Source organism: Arvicola amphibius, chromosome 5 (assembly GCF_903992535.2).
Source record: "Arvicola amphibius chromosome 5, mArvAmp1.2, whole genome shotgun sequence".
In the NCBI taxonomy this organism is placed as follows: domain Eukaryota; kingdom Metazoa; phylum Chordata; class Mammalia; order Rodentia; family Cricetidae; genus Arvicola; species Arvicola amphibius.
This window is the reverse complement of record NC_052051.1, coordinates 984,036-1,001,091: the sequence shown is the minus strand read 5'-3', so window position 1 is coordinate 1,001,091 and position 17,056 is coordinate 984,036. Positions and strand designations below refer to the sequence as shown.

At 51.3% G+C, this 17,056-nt stretch overlaps 1 protein-coding gene across 2 annotated transcripts; it reads left to right on the top strand.

Annotated features, from left to right (window-relative positions):
* Window positions 1-901: 901 nt before the first annotated feature.
* Arfgap1 (ADP ribosylation factor GTPase activating protein 1) lies at window positions 902-15,869 on the top strand. 2 transcript variants are annotated; one of them, XM_038331208.2, is made up of 14 exons: window positions 902-1,034; window positions 1,314-1,600; window positions 4,591-4,654; window positions 5,069-5,178; window positions 5,469-5,640; window positions 6,015-6,115; window positions 6,836-6,922; window positions 7,403-7,499; window positions 9,751-9,807; window positions 10,706-10,738; window positions 12,252-12,308; window positions 12,715-12,774; window positions 13,877-13,953; window positions 14,470-15,869. In XM_038331208.2, exons 3-14 carry the CDS (start codon window positions 4,595-4,597, stop codon window positions 14,810-14,812), a joined length of 1,254 nt encoding a protein of 417 aa, XP_038187136.1. In that variant the 5' UTR covers window positions 902-1,034; window positions 1,314-1,600; window positions 4,591-4,594; the 3' UTR covers window positions 14,813-15,869. The 2 variants fall into 2 exon arrangements, with proteins under 2 accessions (XP_038187136.1, XP_038187137.1); XM_038331209.2 differs by lacking the exon at window positions 5,069-5,178.
* The last annotated feature ends 1,187 nt before the right edge of the window (window positions 15,870-17,056 follow it).

The window sequence follows — 17,056 nt, the reverse complement described above, 5'->3', positions numbered from 1 at the left end:
CCTCTGTATTTGGCCATTGGATGAGCCTGCAGAGGGCAGATTATCTTTGAGCTCAGGATCATCCTGGTCTACATAGTGAGAGGCTGTCTCAAGAAAACAAAAACATCATGCCCGTAATTTCAGAACTCAGGAGGCAGAGGCTTACCTCGAGTTCCAGGCTAAACTGGGCTACAGTGTGAGAGCCTGTCTTAAGCCACAAAATCAGGCTGTGGGTAAGTCATCTAAGACTACATTTTTTGTTATTCTATTTATACAAACTTCTGAACCTGTGAAGGAAACTCCAACGGTGGACGGAAGAAGGGATGCATTATCACTGATGGTGGTATCAACCGAATGTATTTGACAAAACGCCTCACGGTACATTTCGGCGCAGGTAGGTTTGGTTTGACCTCAATAAAAACATTAACTTTTGGTCATTCTGAATGTCAAACGAGCCGGGAGGTGGTGGCGCACGCCTTTAAATCCCAGCCCTCGGGAGGCAAAGGCAGTCGGATCTGAGTTCGAAGCCACGCTGATAACCAAGGTTATAGAAAAACCCTATCCCGAAAAACTAAACAAAAACAGAAAGTCAAGCAGCCGGTGAGGAAGGAGTACGTGGCACAGAGAGGCCCAAAGTAAACACAAAACAAAAAACCATCAGCAATTAACTCCAGTGATTTGACCAGGGCAGTTGGTCGAGCAGTGACCGTGGGAGTTTCTTGCTCCGGTGCAGCCTTGGTCGCACGGCACCATGGATTCCCCAGAATCCCGGCTGCAATGACTGCTTCCCGGACCCATCAGCTCTGCGTTGCCATGCGGCACCGCCCACGCCCGGTCGCCCCTGCAAACTCGGCGCGCAGCCCTAGGTCTGCACAGACAGGAAGAGAGCCGCGCTGCTGGGCTCGCGCACTGAGGCGGAAGTCGCCCCTCGCAGGCCTCCCAGGAGTCCTTTCGAAGCGCGACGTAGCCGGAAGCTGCTGGCGGCTGGTGGGGGAACTCTGAGCGCCCAGTCCAGCTTGGCATCTGGGCCGGACCCGACCCCCTGAGAGCAGCAGGTGAGCTCGCGGCCGGGACTCCCGCGACTCGCGGACCCTCAGTTCCTTGACCTTCCGGTTCTCAGGTTACCCGGTTCCTGGTCCTCTAACCCTCGATACTGCGGCCCTAGGCCCTGATCTCCTAATGCCCGGGCTGTCCGACACCCCCAGCCTCCAGCCCCGACTCCACGGCTCTCGGTTCCTCCCGCGCCCCCTGCCTCCCATTCCCCAGTTTCCCGGCCCCGGACTCTCCAGTGCCCCGACCCGTGACGTTTCTGTTCCTCGAACCCCAAACTGCAGGGTCCCTGTGTGTGGCTGCCCTCTTCGATCCCCAGCGGCCGCCCCATTGCGCGGTTGGACCTCCTCGCTGCGGCCGTCCAGACCCCTCGGCCTCTGAGCTTGCCACTCTCCAGCCTAGGACCACTCTTCTCCGTGGTCCCTCATCGCTCTCGGGCGTAGACCGGTTCTGCACAGCCCGGTTGCCCGGGAAAGGGCCGCTGCTCGTCACTTCGATTCTGTCCAGGGGTGCCGGGAAGCCAGACTCCCTAGCCACAGCTCGTTGATCGTTTTCCTGCTTGGCCTTTGAAGTGAGTACTCTGCCGAAGGAGGAGAAAACAAAACAAAAACAAAAAAACCAAACCAATAACATCAAACCCCCCACCCCAAAGGACCAGGCTTCTAAGCCTTTCCTCAGTTTTACCTGGTTTTGGAAGGATGTGCTGATGTTTGCCCTCAGAAGGCACCACAAGTCATACATAATCCACTCTGTTTCAGGCTTCTTACTTCTGCTGTGCCGTGTTTGCAGCAATGGAGCTTTATGGTCCCTGGCAAGGTGATGTTCTGAAATCACCTGTTCTTCAGAGCGAGGAGCATAGCTTAGACATGGGTTCTCTGTGTGCTTCGAGCAGTTCTGGGAAAGACGATTAGTGTTTCTCCTTGTCACCCATTCTGTAACCTTAGGGCCTGGCTATGTTCCCAAATGTCTCTGTGACCCCAAAGGTTCATCACGTCCCAGTTTAAGACCCAGACACTCTGTAGTGTGACATGTAGCTTAGTAATGTCCGGAAATAACCTTGTTTGCTTCAGTATTCACTGGGTATGTCTGCTTGAAGGAAGAGCATTTTGTCTTTTTTTTTTTTTTTTTGATTTCTGCTATTAAGAATTCCTAGGGGTGTGTGAGGTGGATTATCAGGTAAGGGTACTTGCCACCAGGACTTACTACCCGAGTTTGGTTCCTGGAACTCACATGGTGGAAGGGTACAGCTAACTCCTCCCACCTTCTAGGCTTCTGGGTATGTTCTGTGGACACATTATACACACACCCAAGAAAAAAATGTTTTTTAAAAAAAGGATTCTTGAACCTTTTTTGAGCCATATTTCGATTGGCGAAAGCGAGGAGATACTTGTTTTCATGTTATTAAGCAGTATTTAAGATAAGTAATTACTTACCAGTATCCAAAGTTTACCACACAGGAGAGTTTCTTAAATCCAGACCAAGCCAGGCATGGGAAGCAGAGGCAGGCAGATCTCTGTGAGTTTGAGGCCAGCCTGGTCTGCATAGTGAGTTCCAGGACAGCCAGGGCTACGAAGGAAGACCCTGTCTCGAAAACAAAGTCCAAGCCACGTCATCCACTCTCCCCCATTTTCTCCTAGAGCTGTGAATGTCCTGCTCTATGTTACACAGTCAGAAATTCAGAGCAGTCTCACGAGATGCTGACTTCGTGCCTTTGTGTGCCTCCATTGCGTGGTTGTCAGCCCCTGAGGGCCGGCACAGCGCTTTGAGTACTGAGATTGACTACTGAAACCTCCGCTGGTCTTGGTGGCAGCTATTCACGTAGCAACCCAGAAGAATGCAGAGGGCTTTGTAAACTCTGGCCTACCAATGTCTCCCCAAAGGCGCTGAACTGTCTGGGGGTGTACATGAGTAGAAGCCCGGGGTGTAAATGATGTGCCTGATGAAGGAGTCCCGCCAGGGCCTGAGCCCTGTGTGCAGGAATCTGCGTTTGTGTGTGTGTGGTTTCCGGATGCCATCCTAACAGGTAGTTAACACAGTGGAAGGAAGCTGGAGTGAACTAGGCTTTGGTTTCAAAGTTACAGAAAACAAGTATTTCCCAACATCCGACAGAAGGGGATCCTAGTCATGTGACCAGATGAAAATTTCAAGATGCAGGAGAATTGAGTCAAGATTCCCTTTACTGAATACCATTTTTCTTCAGACTTAAATTGAAAATAAAATATAGGATCAGAGACAGAGGCTTTTTTTTTTTTTTTTTTTTTTTATGTGAACAACATTTCCAATCTAACAGCAAGGTGAAACACTGAAAACCTGTAACTTCTGTCAGAAGGAGTGCTTAGCTTTTTTTTTTTTTTTTTTTTTTTTTTGGAGGTGTGATGCCCTGTGAATTAGAGGAAACAGCATAGGTCCGTTGGGACAGATGAGTTCTGGAGAGACCACACCTGACTGGACTGGCAAGGGGGATAGCTAGAGACCTAGGTCCTGCCTCCAGTTCCCTCAGTGCAAATGTGTGCAGTAACACTGGCATTAGCTTATCCCCAGCCTTGTTGCTGGCACAGTCTGTTCCTTATGCTTTATTTCCTAGTCCTGAATTAAATGGACCACCATATAAAGTTAAGCATTGCTGAAACTTGCGGCTATGAAGGAAAGAATAGGGGCTAGGGAGACAGTTGAGGGGGTAAGAGCTCTTTCTGTGTATGCATGAGGATCTGAGTTCAGATCTCCAGTACCTACATAAAAGCCAAGCACAGTTGCACATGTCTATGACCCCAGCATTGGAGGCTGGAGTTAGGAAGATTGTGGGAGCTTGTTTCCAGCTGAGCTCCACGCTCAGTATCCCAAAGGAATAGGACAGACATCTGTAGAAGACCACCTGTGTTCTCCTCTGGTCTCCATGTGTGTGCACACAGTCATACATGTGGATGGACAGTTACAAAGAAAGAAAGAAGGGTAAGCCTTATTGCTCTTCCCTCCAAAGGCCCTGTGCGGGTGGCCTGTGGTCGTTATTGTCCTATGGCTGTCTTATCTCACGTTTCTCATCAGGATGCCCTCATACAGGACCTATTTACACACCGTCTAATACCATTACCAGGAATTCTTCCTTGCCCCTTGTTACAACCTGTGGGCTTTCTACACAGACTTGGAGAGCTGGCAGGGAGGCAGGAAGTGTAGGATACTCTCTTCTATCAGTGAGCTGCCCTTTTTAGGGGGAGCAGACTAAGCAGCCAATCTTCATGTGTTTTGTAAGGTTACTCCTTGTGAGTTTTGTCACCAAATGACAGGTCTTTTTTTTTTTTTTTTTTTTTTTTTTTTTTTAATCATTTATGCTGCCTGGTGGCACACAGTGGCTGAACTTAAGCTTGCAGACGTTCCTGACTATAGTTGGTTGTGGCCTGAGATTCCCTCTCCCAATGTGAAGTGGCTCCTGTACTAGGCAGGACCACCACTGTCAAATCAGAGCCGCTTTGTGGCAGATCCTATGGAGTCATCACTATGTAAGGGTCCTGCACCGCCAACTCATTTTCTTTCTTGCATAGTAAGGGTTTGCTTTTCTCCTTGCAGCACCATGGCCAGCCCAAGAACCAGAAAAGTACTTAAAGAAGTCAGGGCACAAGATGAGAACAACGTGAGTGTGAACCTTCGGGCTGGGCTTGGGTGGCTGGTGAAAGTCTTGGTGTCAGATGCAGCTATGGTTGTGTGTCCCTCCTCGGAGAGACTGCTCATGTCTCGGTGCTCACTTGTGTAGCTGAAGGGAGTGGGACTTTGTCACACTGCTCAGGTTGTGCTAGGATGCTTGGTCTCCTTTCTGAACAGTTTTTCTCATGAGAGGTTCTTTATCTTTATGCCAGTTTCTAGGCAGCTTCTGCAACCTCCATCTTTGTCCTGTACCAACCTGAGCAGCCTGTCGGGCTTATTGGTGCTAGCTCTTTAGTTCTGTCTTTGCACATATGGCCTGCTCTTCCACCTTTTTGGGGGCATCTTTGGGGTCCTAACACTGCCCTGAGCTGCCTGGTGAGTTGCGTGTGGCCCCTCTTTGCAGGTTTGCTTTGAGTGTGGTGCATTTAATCCTCAGTGGGTCAGCGTGACTTACGGCATCTGGATCTGCCTGGAATGCTCTGGGAGACACCGTGGGCTTGGGGTGCACCTCAGGTCAGTGTCCTGCACAGCCTGCGTCTGTCCTACTCGCCATGTTGTGGGGCCTGCTGCCCAAACTGCTGTTGGACAAGGGTGCTAGGGTGCTGTTCCCCACTTGTTAGGTGGTCCTCACTCCACTAACCCGGCCAGGATAACCACTCCTGTCCAGCTTGCCTCCATGAAGCTTCTTCTGGCTTCTGCCCCAGATAGGAAGCGCCTGTGTCTAGCTCAGGACATGATCCTGGGTTGGGAGGCTACTGGGGGCCCCTCATACTTGGTAATCAGACCAGATGTCTGGTTTCTAGCTTCGTGCGCTCTGTTACAATGGACAAATGGAAGGACATCGAACTGGAGAAGATGAAGGCTGGTGGGAACGCTAAGTTCCGAGAGTTCCTGGAGGCCCAGGAGGACTATGAGCCCAGCTGGTCCCTGCAGGACAAGTACAGCAGCAGGGCTGCAGCGCTCTTCCGGGATAAGGTGGGGCCTTTCACAGCGGCCAGATGTGGCTTTAGTGGCTTTGGGAGGCCATGTACTGTCCAAGAACAGACAAGGACAAGTGACCTCTACTAGAGCTAGGGCAGGCTCTTGCCCACAGGTAATGCCAGTGGCCTGTAATTAAAGGGAGTAAAGGAACAGTGATCAGAGTGCCTTAGACTAACTCATTTGCAGACCCTCTGAGAATCTGGCCTTCCTCAGATTGAGGGTCAAACTAATGAGTTCTTGTAGAGGCCATTAGCCCACTAATCCTCTCATCGTCACGTGAGCCCTGGCTCATGGCTGAGATACTGACTTGTGTGGTTGGATGTGCTTGAGTGGATAGTAACTGCTTATGTCTTGTGTCATCTTGTTAGGTGGCTACTTTGGCGGAAGGTAGAGAGTGGTCTCTGGAGTCTTCGCCTGCACAGAACTGGACCCCACCTCAGCCTAAGATTCTGCAGTCCGCTGCCCACCGGTAGTTCCTCTGACCTGCTAGTCAGATCCCAGCTTCACCCTCACGTTAGTGGTAGCTCAGGATTCCTGTAGAAGCCTCATTTCCTCCGCTGTGGAAACAGCTTCAATTGAGAGCTATTCCTAGAAGTCGGTGAAAAGTTGCCTTTTCACATTTCTGAGACAGGGCAAACTTCTAACAAATAAGAAGTAGCATCTTGCCCTGTTCTGCAGGAGGGTTGGTTCCTCTCCTTGCAGGTGTATCATACAACCCTGTGCATAGTGCCTGTGAGGATGTGGGTGTGGGTTGTGTTTTTTTGGCATGTGGTCCCTCCTCTGTGAGCTGTTATTCATTTCATAGTTTAGGCCCCCAAATGGTACAGATTCCTGTGTTACACCCCAAGTTCCACTGTGAAGAGTCTCCCTTCTCTGGTGCAAGGTGGATGAGGGACAGGAGAGGACTGTGTGTACAAATGACAGCACATCCTCCGCCCCCAGGTCCTGCGGAACTTATCGGAAGGTCCTAGCACTGCGGATGGTTTCAGTCTTCTTCCAGCTCTGTACCCTTATAGCCATCCCTGGCGGGTGCAGAATTCACAGCAGCTGCCGTTAGACTGGACCATTAGCTGTGCCTGAGCGTCCTGTGGATCATAACCGCATACATGATATGGAAGTCCTTGTCACAAAGACTGTGGTTCCATTTGGTGTTGTCAAGGCCTTACTGGCCTTTACCTTTGTACTTCAGATCCTCTGGCCAGCCGCAGAATGTGACTCCCTCTGGGGACAAGGCTTTTGAGGACTGGCTGAACGATGACCTGGGCTCCTGTCAGGGGTAAGGCCTCTTAAGCCAGGGGTAGAAGCAGGCAGCTGAGGGCATCCGTGACAGGCCACTCTACATGGGTTTACTCCATTGGGTTGGGGCTCTTTCCTTTAGGCTAGGCTGGGCCCACTCCTGTGTGTCCACAGTGTGTGTAATCCAGAGGTCTATTTATATCAAGCCCCAAGATGGTCCAGGTTTGAATGGAGGCCTTGAATGTGGAGAAAACCCAGTATTAAAGATGATGCATTCTCTTCCTGGAATCTGCTCGACCCGTAAATGATGCTTTCCGGTAACCCCCACTTATCGGAATTGGGTCTTGCTGGGGAACCTCAGGTCATATGGAAGGAAGTATCTGTATAACTTCGGTGCCCATTGCCCAGAATGCAGTGTGTCCTGAGAGGGAGGAGGCACCTCTCCTGGTGACCAGTGTCTCACTGTTGAGGAGGGGCAAAGCTCATGGCTGTGGCTAGTGATGTCTGTGTTTATTCTCAGGGCTCAGGAGAATCGCTATGTGGGGTTTGGGAACACAGTGCCACCTCAGAAGAGAGAGGACGACTTCCTCAACAATGCGATGTCATCCTTGTACTCGGTAAGGAGACCTAGGTCCTTCAGTGTGCCTCCTGTGACAGGCACAGCCAAAGGGGTTGTCCAGTGCCAAGACAAGGAGGACCCTTTGTGGAAGAGTGGGTAGTCCTGGGGCACACACCCTTCGATCTGATTAAAGGCCCCTTCTTGTTTACCTTCAGTGAATGGTTCTTTTAAAAAATGGCATTTTATTCATACCCCAAATGTGTTCAGCCACTTACTTTCACTGATCATAAAACATGTATTTCAAATTTACCAAGGTAGATTTCCCCAAAGCCCTACAAGTTTTCTGTGGAGCCTGTGAGTACACTTCTTATCTCTAGTTCATGTCCTAAGTTCAGGGGAAGGCTGACCCAGCCTCCTGGCCTGTGCTGGGCAGGCTGACTCAGGAAGTCAGAGGCCCTGAGCAGAGGCTGCCCAAGGTTCCGGCACTACTGAGGTGTGGTGCTTGGGTTTGGGGCCATTTGTCGGCTTTCCAGGCAGTTTGGAAGCGCCAGGTCAGAAGTTCAGGGTGTGGCATTTGAGGCTTGCTTTTCCAGGGAAACCAAGTTTTAGAGCTCCTTTTGTTCCGTGCAGTGTTGTTCTGTAGTAAGCATAAATGCAAGCACTGTGAAGGGCTGGTCAGGGCTGCAGTTGAGTAGCAGATGATACATCCATTCCTGGATGCTGCAAGTGAAAAGGGGAGGAAATAGGCCAGATGTGGTAAGGCACACCTTTAATCCCAGCACGTGGGAGGCAGAGGCAGGCAGACCTCTAGATCAAAGTTAGTCTGGTCTACAGAGCACCTCCTGTGTTACAGGACACAGGACGCAGTGTGGAGTTCCAGGATAACCAGGGCTACACAGAGAATCCCTGTTTGAAAAACAAAAACAACAGCAAACTACTAAAAAATAAAAAAAGGAAAGGCTTTTTATATTGATGATAATAAATAGGCACAGTACATAAGAGGAATAAATACTGTGAGAAGGGCGGAATGTGAAAATCTGTGCTGCTGTTGCACGCGTCACTGGGGTCTGGACTGACAGCACAGACAGAAGACTGGCATCTGCCAACACCCTCTTTTGTTTCATGAATCATGAATGTGTGGATTTTTTTACCTTTTTTTTTTTTTTTTTTTTGAGACAGAGTCTTGCTCGCAGCTCTGTGTAGCGGTCTTGGTTGAAATCATACGTAGACCAGGCCAGTCTCAAGTTTGCAATCGTCTCCTGCATACTGGGATTACAAGCATGAGCCACCATGCCTGGCTCAAAAATTATTTTAAAACAAGTTGAATTGTAGTGCACACCTGTTGCTCTAGCACTGGGGAAGCTGAAGCAAGAAGATTGCCTTGAGCCTGAAGCCACCCTGGCCTATGTAGTTTTGTCCCCAAAACCAAAAACTTGTTTAAAACGTTTCTCTTTGCCCCCAGACTGTGGCAGTGGCAGTGGCGGTCACCGTCCTGCTGTCACCCTGGGTCTTTAGGACAGAGAAGGGGCTTCTATCGGAAAGCCTGTTGTTACTGAGAGGACTTTTTCTCTTTTAATTTTTTTTGAGAACTCATTTTGTAGACCAGACTGGCCTTGAACTCAGAGTTCAACCTGTCTCTACCTCCCAAGTGCTGGGATTAAAAGTGTGCGCCAAATGTCAGGCCCTTCCTCACCATTTGGAAACTGAGTCCCTATCTTCTGCTGGTGACCTTTTCTAAGGAACATAATGCATATAGATGTCTCCTAAAGTCCATGGTTCCTCTGCACTAACTTGGGGGAAGAACAAAAGTCAGTTGTGGTTTAAGTGAGATGTTTTTATTTGGAAGTAACTTTAATTTAATTTATGTTGGAAGATATTTGTGAGGAAATAACTTTGAATTTAGAGGAAGGCCTTTGCCCACTGCTTCCTGCCCCTCTGGGAGGCAGGAAGGACAGAAGTGAGGACAGCTCTGCCAACATCCTTTTATGTGCTGCAGCTGGTGTTTGAGTCCTTCCTCTCGGGGAGGACAGTACTGATGTGTGCTGTGTGCTGCAGCTGGCAAGCGCAGTGTGGGTGCTGCAGTGCTGGCTGCCTTTGCTGGCCACAGAGCTATAGAAGCGTTTAGGTGCCTTCTGTGGATCACAAGTGTGGCACGCATTGGTGCCTTCTGTGGATCACAAGTGTGGCACGTATTGGTGCCTTCTGTGGATCACAAGTGTGGCATGCATTGGTACCTTCTGTGGATCACAAGTGTGGCACGCTTTGGGTCCAGAAAAGCCGTACTTCATCATTCTCTGTTGCCTTCTCAGGGATGGAGCAGTTTCACCACCGGGGCGAGCAAGTTTGCTTCTGCAGCGAAGGAAGGTGTAAGTGACTGGGGTGCATGCTGCCCACCGCTGGCCCGGGGTCCTTCTGCATACTGTTCTTCAGCCTTCTAGCAGACAAGCGTGGGGCCTTGTCCACTTCAGGATGGCCCAAGGAACCTTATTGTAGCAGATGTTTGTTTCTGTGTCAGGGACAGACGGCTTGCAGAGGTTGGCTTGACGTCATGTGGGTGGTGACAGACACAGTCCCTAGTGAACAACTGATGAGTGCCTGTGCCTGAACTGTAGGTCTTGAGAGTAAGTAGTGTTGAGGTAGTCCGGCTCCTCTCCCGGAGAGGAACATGTCTGACTCTGGCAGTGAGCTGGCAGTCACTGATAGGAAAAGCCAGAAGGTGTAGACTTTGAGCCTGGGGTTAGGCTGTGTGACCATGGTACAGGAGGAACAGGGATAGGGGTAAATTGGCTCACTGGTCCATAGGAACCTGACCAGTAGTGCCCATAGCCATCCAAACAAGCCCATTTGCCATGGAGAAGCTGCTGGCTGCTGACAAGGTGTTTCTCATCTCTAGAAAGACTGATGCCGGGACTGGGCATCTAGACAGGCCTGCTTTTCTCAAGTGTCAGCAGCTCTTTATGTTAGATAAAATAGATACTGTGCTGCCCGCATGTGGAACAAGTAGGATCAGGGGTGACTGCTGGGCCCAAACATGTCCTGTCCCCAGCAGTTTGTGGACTTGTTACAGCATCTGCTAAGCCAGGCCTCCCTACAGCAACCTGGTCCCCGAGAGCTGTTGCCGTGGTCGTACTGACTGCCTGGGTACTTGCCGGGAGGGAGTTCTGGAACTAACTCCACCTGGGCTCCATATAGATAAAGCCTTATGGGTAGGGTCAAGACATTTGAATTTGACTACAAAACGCTGGCTTTTGTTTTTCTTTTTAGGCTACAAAATTTGGATCCCAAGCTAGTCAGAAGGTGAGAAGGGGAAGCATTTATTCTCTGTTTTAGAACTCTTCAGTCTTCCGTTGTATGCAGTGTCTGGATGCTGCAGGTCTGAGGTCCTCGGGAAGAAGGTCCTCCTGTCCTCATGTGTCCCTGTGTACCTCAGTGCCTCCAGTTGCTGTGGGCAGGAGGCTTCCTCTTCTACCGCAGCCACCGATGAAGCCACTGTGCCTTAGCTGCCTCGTATGGAAAGGGCTGTCTAGGCCACGGCGCACAGCCTTGGGCTTTTAGCTGCAAAGGTGTCACTGCTTCCTCACGTGGCAGCGGTGACAGTTCCGGGTTGGAGGTTTACTTTTCTTCCAAGCTGAATGTAAGAATAGTTGTCATGCTTAGAGCTCTGGTCAGGTGTCCTCCATGGTGAGGTGGGAAGGGTTTTAGGTCCTTGTGGCCTGCACTTCTGCTGCTCAGACTCCTCAGGCATATCATGGGGTCTGGATTGTGATAAATTTGGAGCAGAGAAATATTGATGCCAGGGTCCAAAGCAGATTTTTGTGGTTCTGATGCAGGAAATAAGAGAGGGTGGTGGTCCACAGCTGTCAAACTCCAGCAGTCAGGCAGTCAGGCAGCCAGGGTGGCTAAAGGGCTGCAGTGTGAGACCCTGCTTAAAGTTTAAGAGGCGTGTTTTCTGGCACTTCTGGGCATTGCTAATGTGACTCCTGCCACCTGCTCTTTCTCTGTAACTGCCTTCCTGCCAACTGGGGCAAGTTTTGGGGTTACAAGCAGCAGTCAGAGCCGGTAAAACCCTGTTTCTACTGGTGCATGCTGCCCCACGTCTGCTAAACATGTGCTTTGCTCCTGGCTGCGTCTCCCTTTGTGTTTGGTCACCAGTGTCACCTTCCTGGCCTGCTGGTGCTGGAAGCTCATCTTCCTCAAGATCCACAGCCCAATTGTTCCCTGGGCCCAGTGGGCTCTGAGAGAAGGAATGCTTACTTCAGTGTTCATTTCCTGGTTTAATTATCCCAAACCAGATCACTCCTGGGATCACACCCTGCTGGAAAGGAACCTTCCTATGTTAATGAGTTATCCCCCTTCCAGCCTTTTGTCTGGCCTTGCTTTGAGGTTAAGGTCCAGGCAAGGCAAAGCTTCCTGAGCGGTGCCGTGGCAGCTCCAGGAGAGGCTGTACCCATCTGCTACTTCTCTGCCCAACCTTTTCTCCATCCCTCCACTGAGCCTCACACATAGGCTTGGCTCCCATGGAGGGTTCAGTGCCAGCTTCAGGAAATGGATGAAGATTAGCAGTTAGCAGATCTACTGTGTCTGTCCTCCCGACTTGTGGACTAGAGCCAGAGCTGCTTCCAGCATTGCGAGGGAGCTTTCTTCATGTCTTGGTTCTTCATTCTGGTGTCACTTGTGTGAGCCTACTTCCCCGTGTGTATTCACATCCCACTGCCCTCCCTTCTGTTGGCAAAGTGTGTGCCGTCCTGTGCTTGCTTTTCAGCAGCTAATGTTGCTGCATGTGAAGCTTACTTAGCATCTCTTCCCACAGGCTTCAGAGCTGGGCCACAGCCTGAATGAGAATGTCCTCAAGCCTGCACAGGAGAAGGTACGGAGGGAAATGGGTATACTGGCAAAATCTTGCCTATAGTTTCCTCTGGTCTAGGTGGCCTTGGGCTCCTTAGTTGTCGTCCCCCCCTCCCCTCCCCTCCCCCTGAGTTAGCTTCCAAGGGTGTCTTTGAACTTGCTCTTCTTTCTGTTTTACCCCAGTGGCCTGGCCACGGGCAGTGAGTGGTGCTTATCTTCAGAAGGATGTTAGCCCTGGGGAGGAGTCAGTAGCCCCATCCTTCCTTACAACAGGAGTCTGGACGACAGTTGGCTTCTCTTGGTAGTGATAGGTTCCTTATGTAGCTGAAGCTAGATGGCTTCTGGCAGAACTTGGGGAACTTACTGTGACAGGCCTCTCTGCACTCTGAAGCTTTGGTCCTCCTAACAATGCCCTTTAAATTGCACAGGTGAAGGAGGGAAGGATTTTTGATGATGTGTCCAGTGGGGTCTCTCAGTTGGCATCCAAGGTAGGGTCACCCTGCTGACTTGCACGGCCAAAGCCAGTTTCCATATTCCAGACACTGGAGCCCCACAGGTCCCTGGGCTGAGACAGTGGCCATTGCTCTCTTATTTCTGAGGGCTTGAGGAATATGGAAACAGCTTGGTTATCAGGGACTTGCCAGCCACTAACCTGTGTTTCTTTTCTGTCTTGCTGCTGTTGGCCTGTCCCTTGGTAAGTGCCAATGCCATTGTTAGCTGCTGCTGGTCCTGTGACCTCGTCAGAGCCTGGTGGAATGAGGGTGGGGGCGGTCATCAGATTTCCCAACATGATGGCAATGAAGGGCACCTCCTGAAGACCTTCATTGCACTGTGGTAAAGACGAGGCCTGTAGTGGCTTGAAACTTTTGAACACCTCCAAAGTGTTGAGTGTGACATTGGGAAGACCATGTGGAGAGTGTGTGTGTGTGTGTGTGTGTGTGTGTGTGTGTGTTTTCCAGACAGGGTTTCTCTGTGTTGCTCTGGCTGTTCTGGAACTCGCTCTGTAGATCTGGCTGACCTCAAATTCACGAAGATCCATCTGCTTCTGCCTCCTGAATGCTGGAATTAAAGGTGTGCGCCACCACCGCCTGTCATAAGGCCATGCTTTTTACTGTCTGTGTGGCATTGTCCCACCCACCACAGGAACTGCTTCTGAGAGAGATGCTCTAAATATCTAACTAAGCAGCCAACAGCTAATGTTGCTTTAGCACTGCTGCTGTGTTCCTGTGTGCATACGTGTGCATGTCTCCTCCAGGTTGCTGCTGTGTTACTGTGTGCATATGTGTACGTGTCTCCTCCAGGTTACTTCTGTGTTTCTGTGTGCATATGTGTACGTGTCTCCTCCAGGTTACTTCTGTGTTTCTGTGTGCATATGTGTGCGTGTCTCCTCCAGGCTGCCACTGTGTTCCTGTGTGCATATGTGTGCGTGTGTCCTCCAGGCTGCTGCTGTGTTCCTGTGTGCATATGTGTGCGTGTATCATCGAGGTTTTGTCCAGGCCTTCTCAGAACAGCATCCATTTTTGTTCATGTTTCGCGGCCAGAGGTGCTATGTGGAGTGTGGCCTCAGCTTCTTTTCGTGTCCCCTTCTAGGTCCAGGGAGTTGGCAGTAAGGGATGGCATGATGTCACTACTTTCTTTTCTGGGAAAGCTGAAGACACTTCAGACAGGTAGGCCATGTCCCCACCCAGGCCCTGAGTCCTTTGGGCTCCCTGCGAGGTCGCTGGTGGCCTGGCCTCGCACCCTCAGCACCGGGGCCCCTGTGTGCTCTTTCCCGGTGCCCTAGTAAATACCCTGCAGTGTAGGTGATGATAATGCAGGTTGAGGTAGCAGGAGGAACTCGGTCCCTTCTAAAAGTTCCACGCCCTTAGCATCAGGGTGAACCCTTACCAAGGCCAAGTTCGCTCTCAAAGAAAAGGGTCCCTCACTTAGTAGGGTATCCTGACCCTACAGGGGTAGCTAGGAGGTACTTTAAAAGGCAGCACCCTGTCTAGCCCGGGAGAAAGCATGGAGCTGTTGTAGGCATTTGCCACACCCTGGTCAAATGTAGGTTGGCTTGTGAGGTGGTAAATCTTGTTCCAAAGAGCCCCTGAGACCTGAGCAGATCGGGCAGCTCGGTGGGTGCAGGTAGTGTGAGTGTCTTTCTGTGACACTTTTTCTTGAGATTTTGTTCTTCTCTGTAATAGACCCTTAGAGGGCCACAGCTACCAAAACAGCAGTGGAGACAACTCCCAGAACAGCACCATAGACCAGAGCTTCTGGGAGACCTTCGGGAGTGCTGAGCCCCCCAAGGCCAAGTCCCCGAGCAGTGACAGCTGGACCTATGCAGATGTCTCAACAGGGAGGAGGAGCTCGGACAGCTGGGATGTTTGGGGCTCAGGTTCCGCATCCAACAACAAGAACAGCAACAGCGATGGCTGGGAGAGCTGGGAGGGCGCCAGTGGGGAGGGCAGGGCCAGGGCCACCAAGAAAACGGCCCCGGCCCCAGCGACGACCACTGATGAGGGCTGGGACAACCAGAACTGGTAGGCGCCTTGCTGCACCTGGGCCCCAGCTCTGCTGGGACTGCTGTGTTTGCACTTTACCCTTTCTGATCCTCCTCATTTGACCTCAGTGTAAAGACAGTAGCTCAGGCAGGACTTGAGTGGGTGCTGCCTGCCTGGTGTGGGGTGGCTTCCTCTTAGGCCTCAGGGCACCTGTCGTCATCTGCCTCCTGGGTCCCCTGAGCAGCCTTCCTGGACTCTAGGTTCTTGGGACCCAGGCACTGTGTCTGCAGCCTTGGCCCCGCCTGGAACTGCAGTCCTGTGCAATGTCAGCCAAGCCAGACATCTGCTTTTGTTGAAATGTCTTTTAAAACTTGAAAGGTCTGCTCCTGTCCTTTTTTTTTCCTTGAAGAAAACGCCTGGAATCCTAAGCTGGAAATGAAATGACAAAGGAGGTGTTGGAGCTCGCACTGCCACCGTCGCCCTCACCCGATTCCATGGGCTGCGGACCTCACTTTGTGACCTTTGCCTTTCCTGCATCAGCCTGTCCAGCCCTTAGTTCCACGGGACAAACTCCACAGCTGGCCACACACGGCAGCTTGGGCTCTGGCCCTCTCTGGACACCTGACTTGAACTTGGCCAGTCCCGGACAGCTCAGAAATGAGGAAAGTCATTAAAGTAAAGGAACTGGGGGCATTGTCAGTGCATCTGCCACTCCCGCCTGGCACAAGGGAGCCTGAACATGGAGGGCGGGCTGAGGGCCAGCTGCCACTGCCAGGATTTGGAACATGTTGATGGGGACCCTTGTGTCTACAACAGCCAGGCCTCCTCCCAGCCTGCTCAGGGTGCTCAGGGTCAGAGCACACTCGGTCATGTCTCCTCAGCATGCAGCTGTCCCTCCAGATGGCCCCATTTTCCACCCTGTGGACTTTGTGGAACATTGCAGTTGAGACCCATGTGCTACCAGTGGTTGGTGTGACAGCCTATTCCTCCCAGGATTCCATGACTGCTGTGTGCTGTGGCAGAGAGCCCCGCTGGGTCTCTGTCTCCTCAAACCCACGCCTGTCTTGACCCTCAGTTTGACCAGCAGTGCATGACCTGAAGCTCTGTGTGGTTTGTGTGTGTCAAATTTACTTCTGCTTCCCGGGGTTGAGCTGTCTGAGCTCTAAGGTTCCAGCCCTGGCTTACCTTGGGGATTCCAGTTCTTCACAGAACTGATAGGTTTTAGGTTTGGGGACCCCTCCTAGGTGCTTTATCCTCCAGTCACAGAACATCCCTGAGCTGGGAAAACAAAGGGAGATACAGGGCTCGTGATTGACAGAGCAACCACAGGTAGATGAGATCAGAGGTCAGAGACTTGGGGTGAGAAGCCAATGGGATTTGTGGGAGCACATAGACATTTGGTCAAAAGCCAAGGAAGTCTGACCATGGAGGGAGGATCTACACCGAGTGCTGGTACATTCCAGAGCAGAGACCGTGATTTCGTGGATACACAGTGGTATAAAGGGGATGGAATGGGTTGGTTCTGGGCTGAGAAACTGCCTGCTCCAGGTCATTTTGGGGTGGGAAATGGCCCTAGGTACCTACAGCTTCCTCTGGTATTTTGTTCAGTGAAGAGAGGGATTGCGAATGTCAGTCCTTGTTCTAACATAACCCAGAGTTCCCCAGACTTACAGCTCTCAAAGGAAAAGATGAGTAAGACCCAGGTCAAGGTACTAGAGCAAATTCTAGAGGACCCCTTCCCTTGAGTATAAAGGACAAACACGTGCCAGGTGCTCCTGGGCTTCAGTGAGGCAACAGTTCCAGGACAGGCCTGGTTACACTCAGGCCAGATAGTCTGGGCCTAGGTGACTTGACAAGGGGCTGAAGAACCCTGGCTGCCTCTCTGCTCGGTCAGGTAGCTTGGAAGGTGGGAGAGACAGTGGTAATGGACTGGCTCTGAGCTTGTGGCTTGGGTAGATAACCATTCCTGGGCCATGTTGATGGGCTCTTATCCAGACTCCACATCCTTCTTGAGGAGGTAGTAGCTTGACCTCTGCCTTCCATCCTCCTGGCCTTGATCAGGAGATGTCCGGTGGGTGAGTGTGGAGTTTATGAGTAGTGGCCTGCAGAGGGGCTTCTCCGTGGGTAGCTCTTAAGGGCCAGGGGTTATGCTGATGCATGGCCTCCCACCAAGTGTCCTTGGTGGAGTTGGTGCCTGAGTGTCTGCTAGCCACTTGGGGTCTTCACACTTGATCGCTTGTGTTATGTCTCCCGTCCTGGTATCCCCACTGTCGGGCTGTTGTCCAGG

What these genes read in the sequence shown, in the direction of transcription:
- Arfgap1 (XM_038331208.2), top strand. Translation starts at nt 4,595, where the DNA reads ATGGCCAGCCCAAGAACCAGAAAAGTACTTAAAGAAGTCAGGGCACAA. An exon ending in CTGCAGTCCGCTGCCCACCG is followed by an intron (nt 6,116 to 6,835) that starts GTAGTTCCTCTG and finishes TTTGTACTTCAG; the next exon opens with ATCCTCTGGCCAGCCGCAGA. An exon ending in GATCCCAAGCTAGTCAGAAG is followed by an intron (nt 10,739 to 12,251) that starts GTGAGAAGGGGA and finishes CTCTTCCCACAG; the next exon opens with GCTTCAGAGCTGGGCCACAG.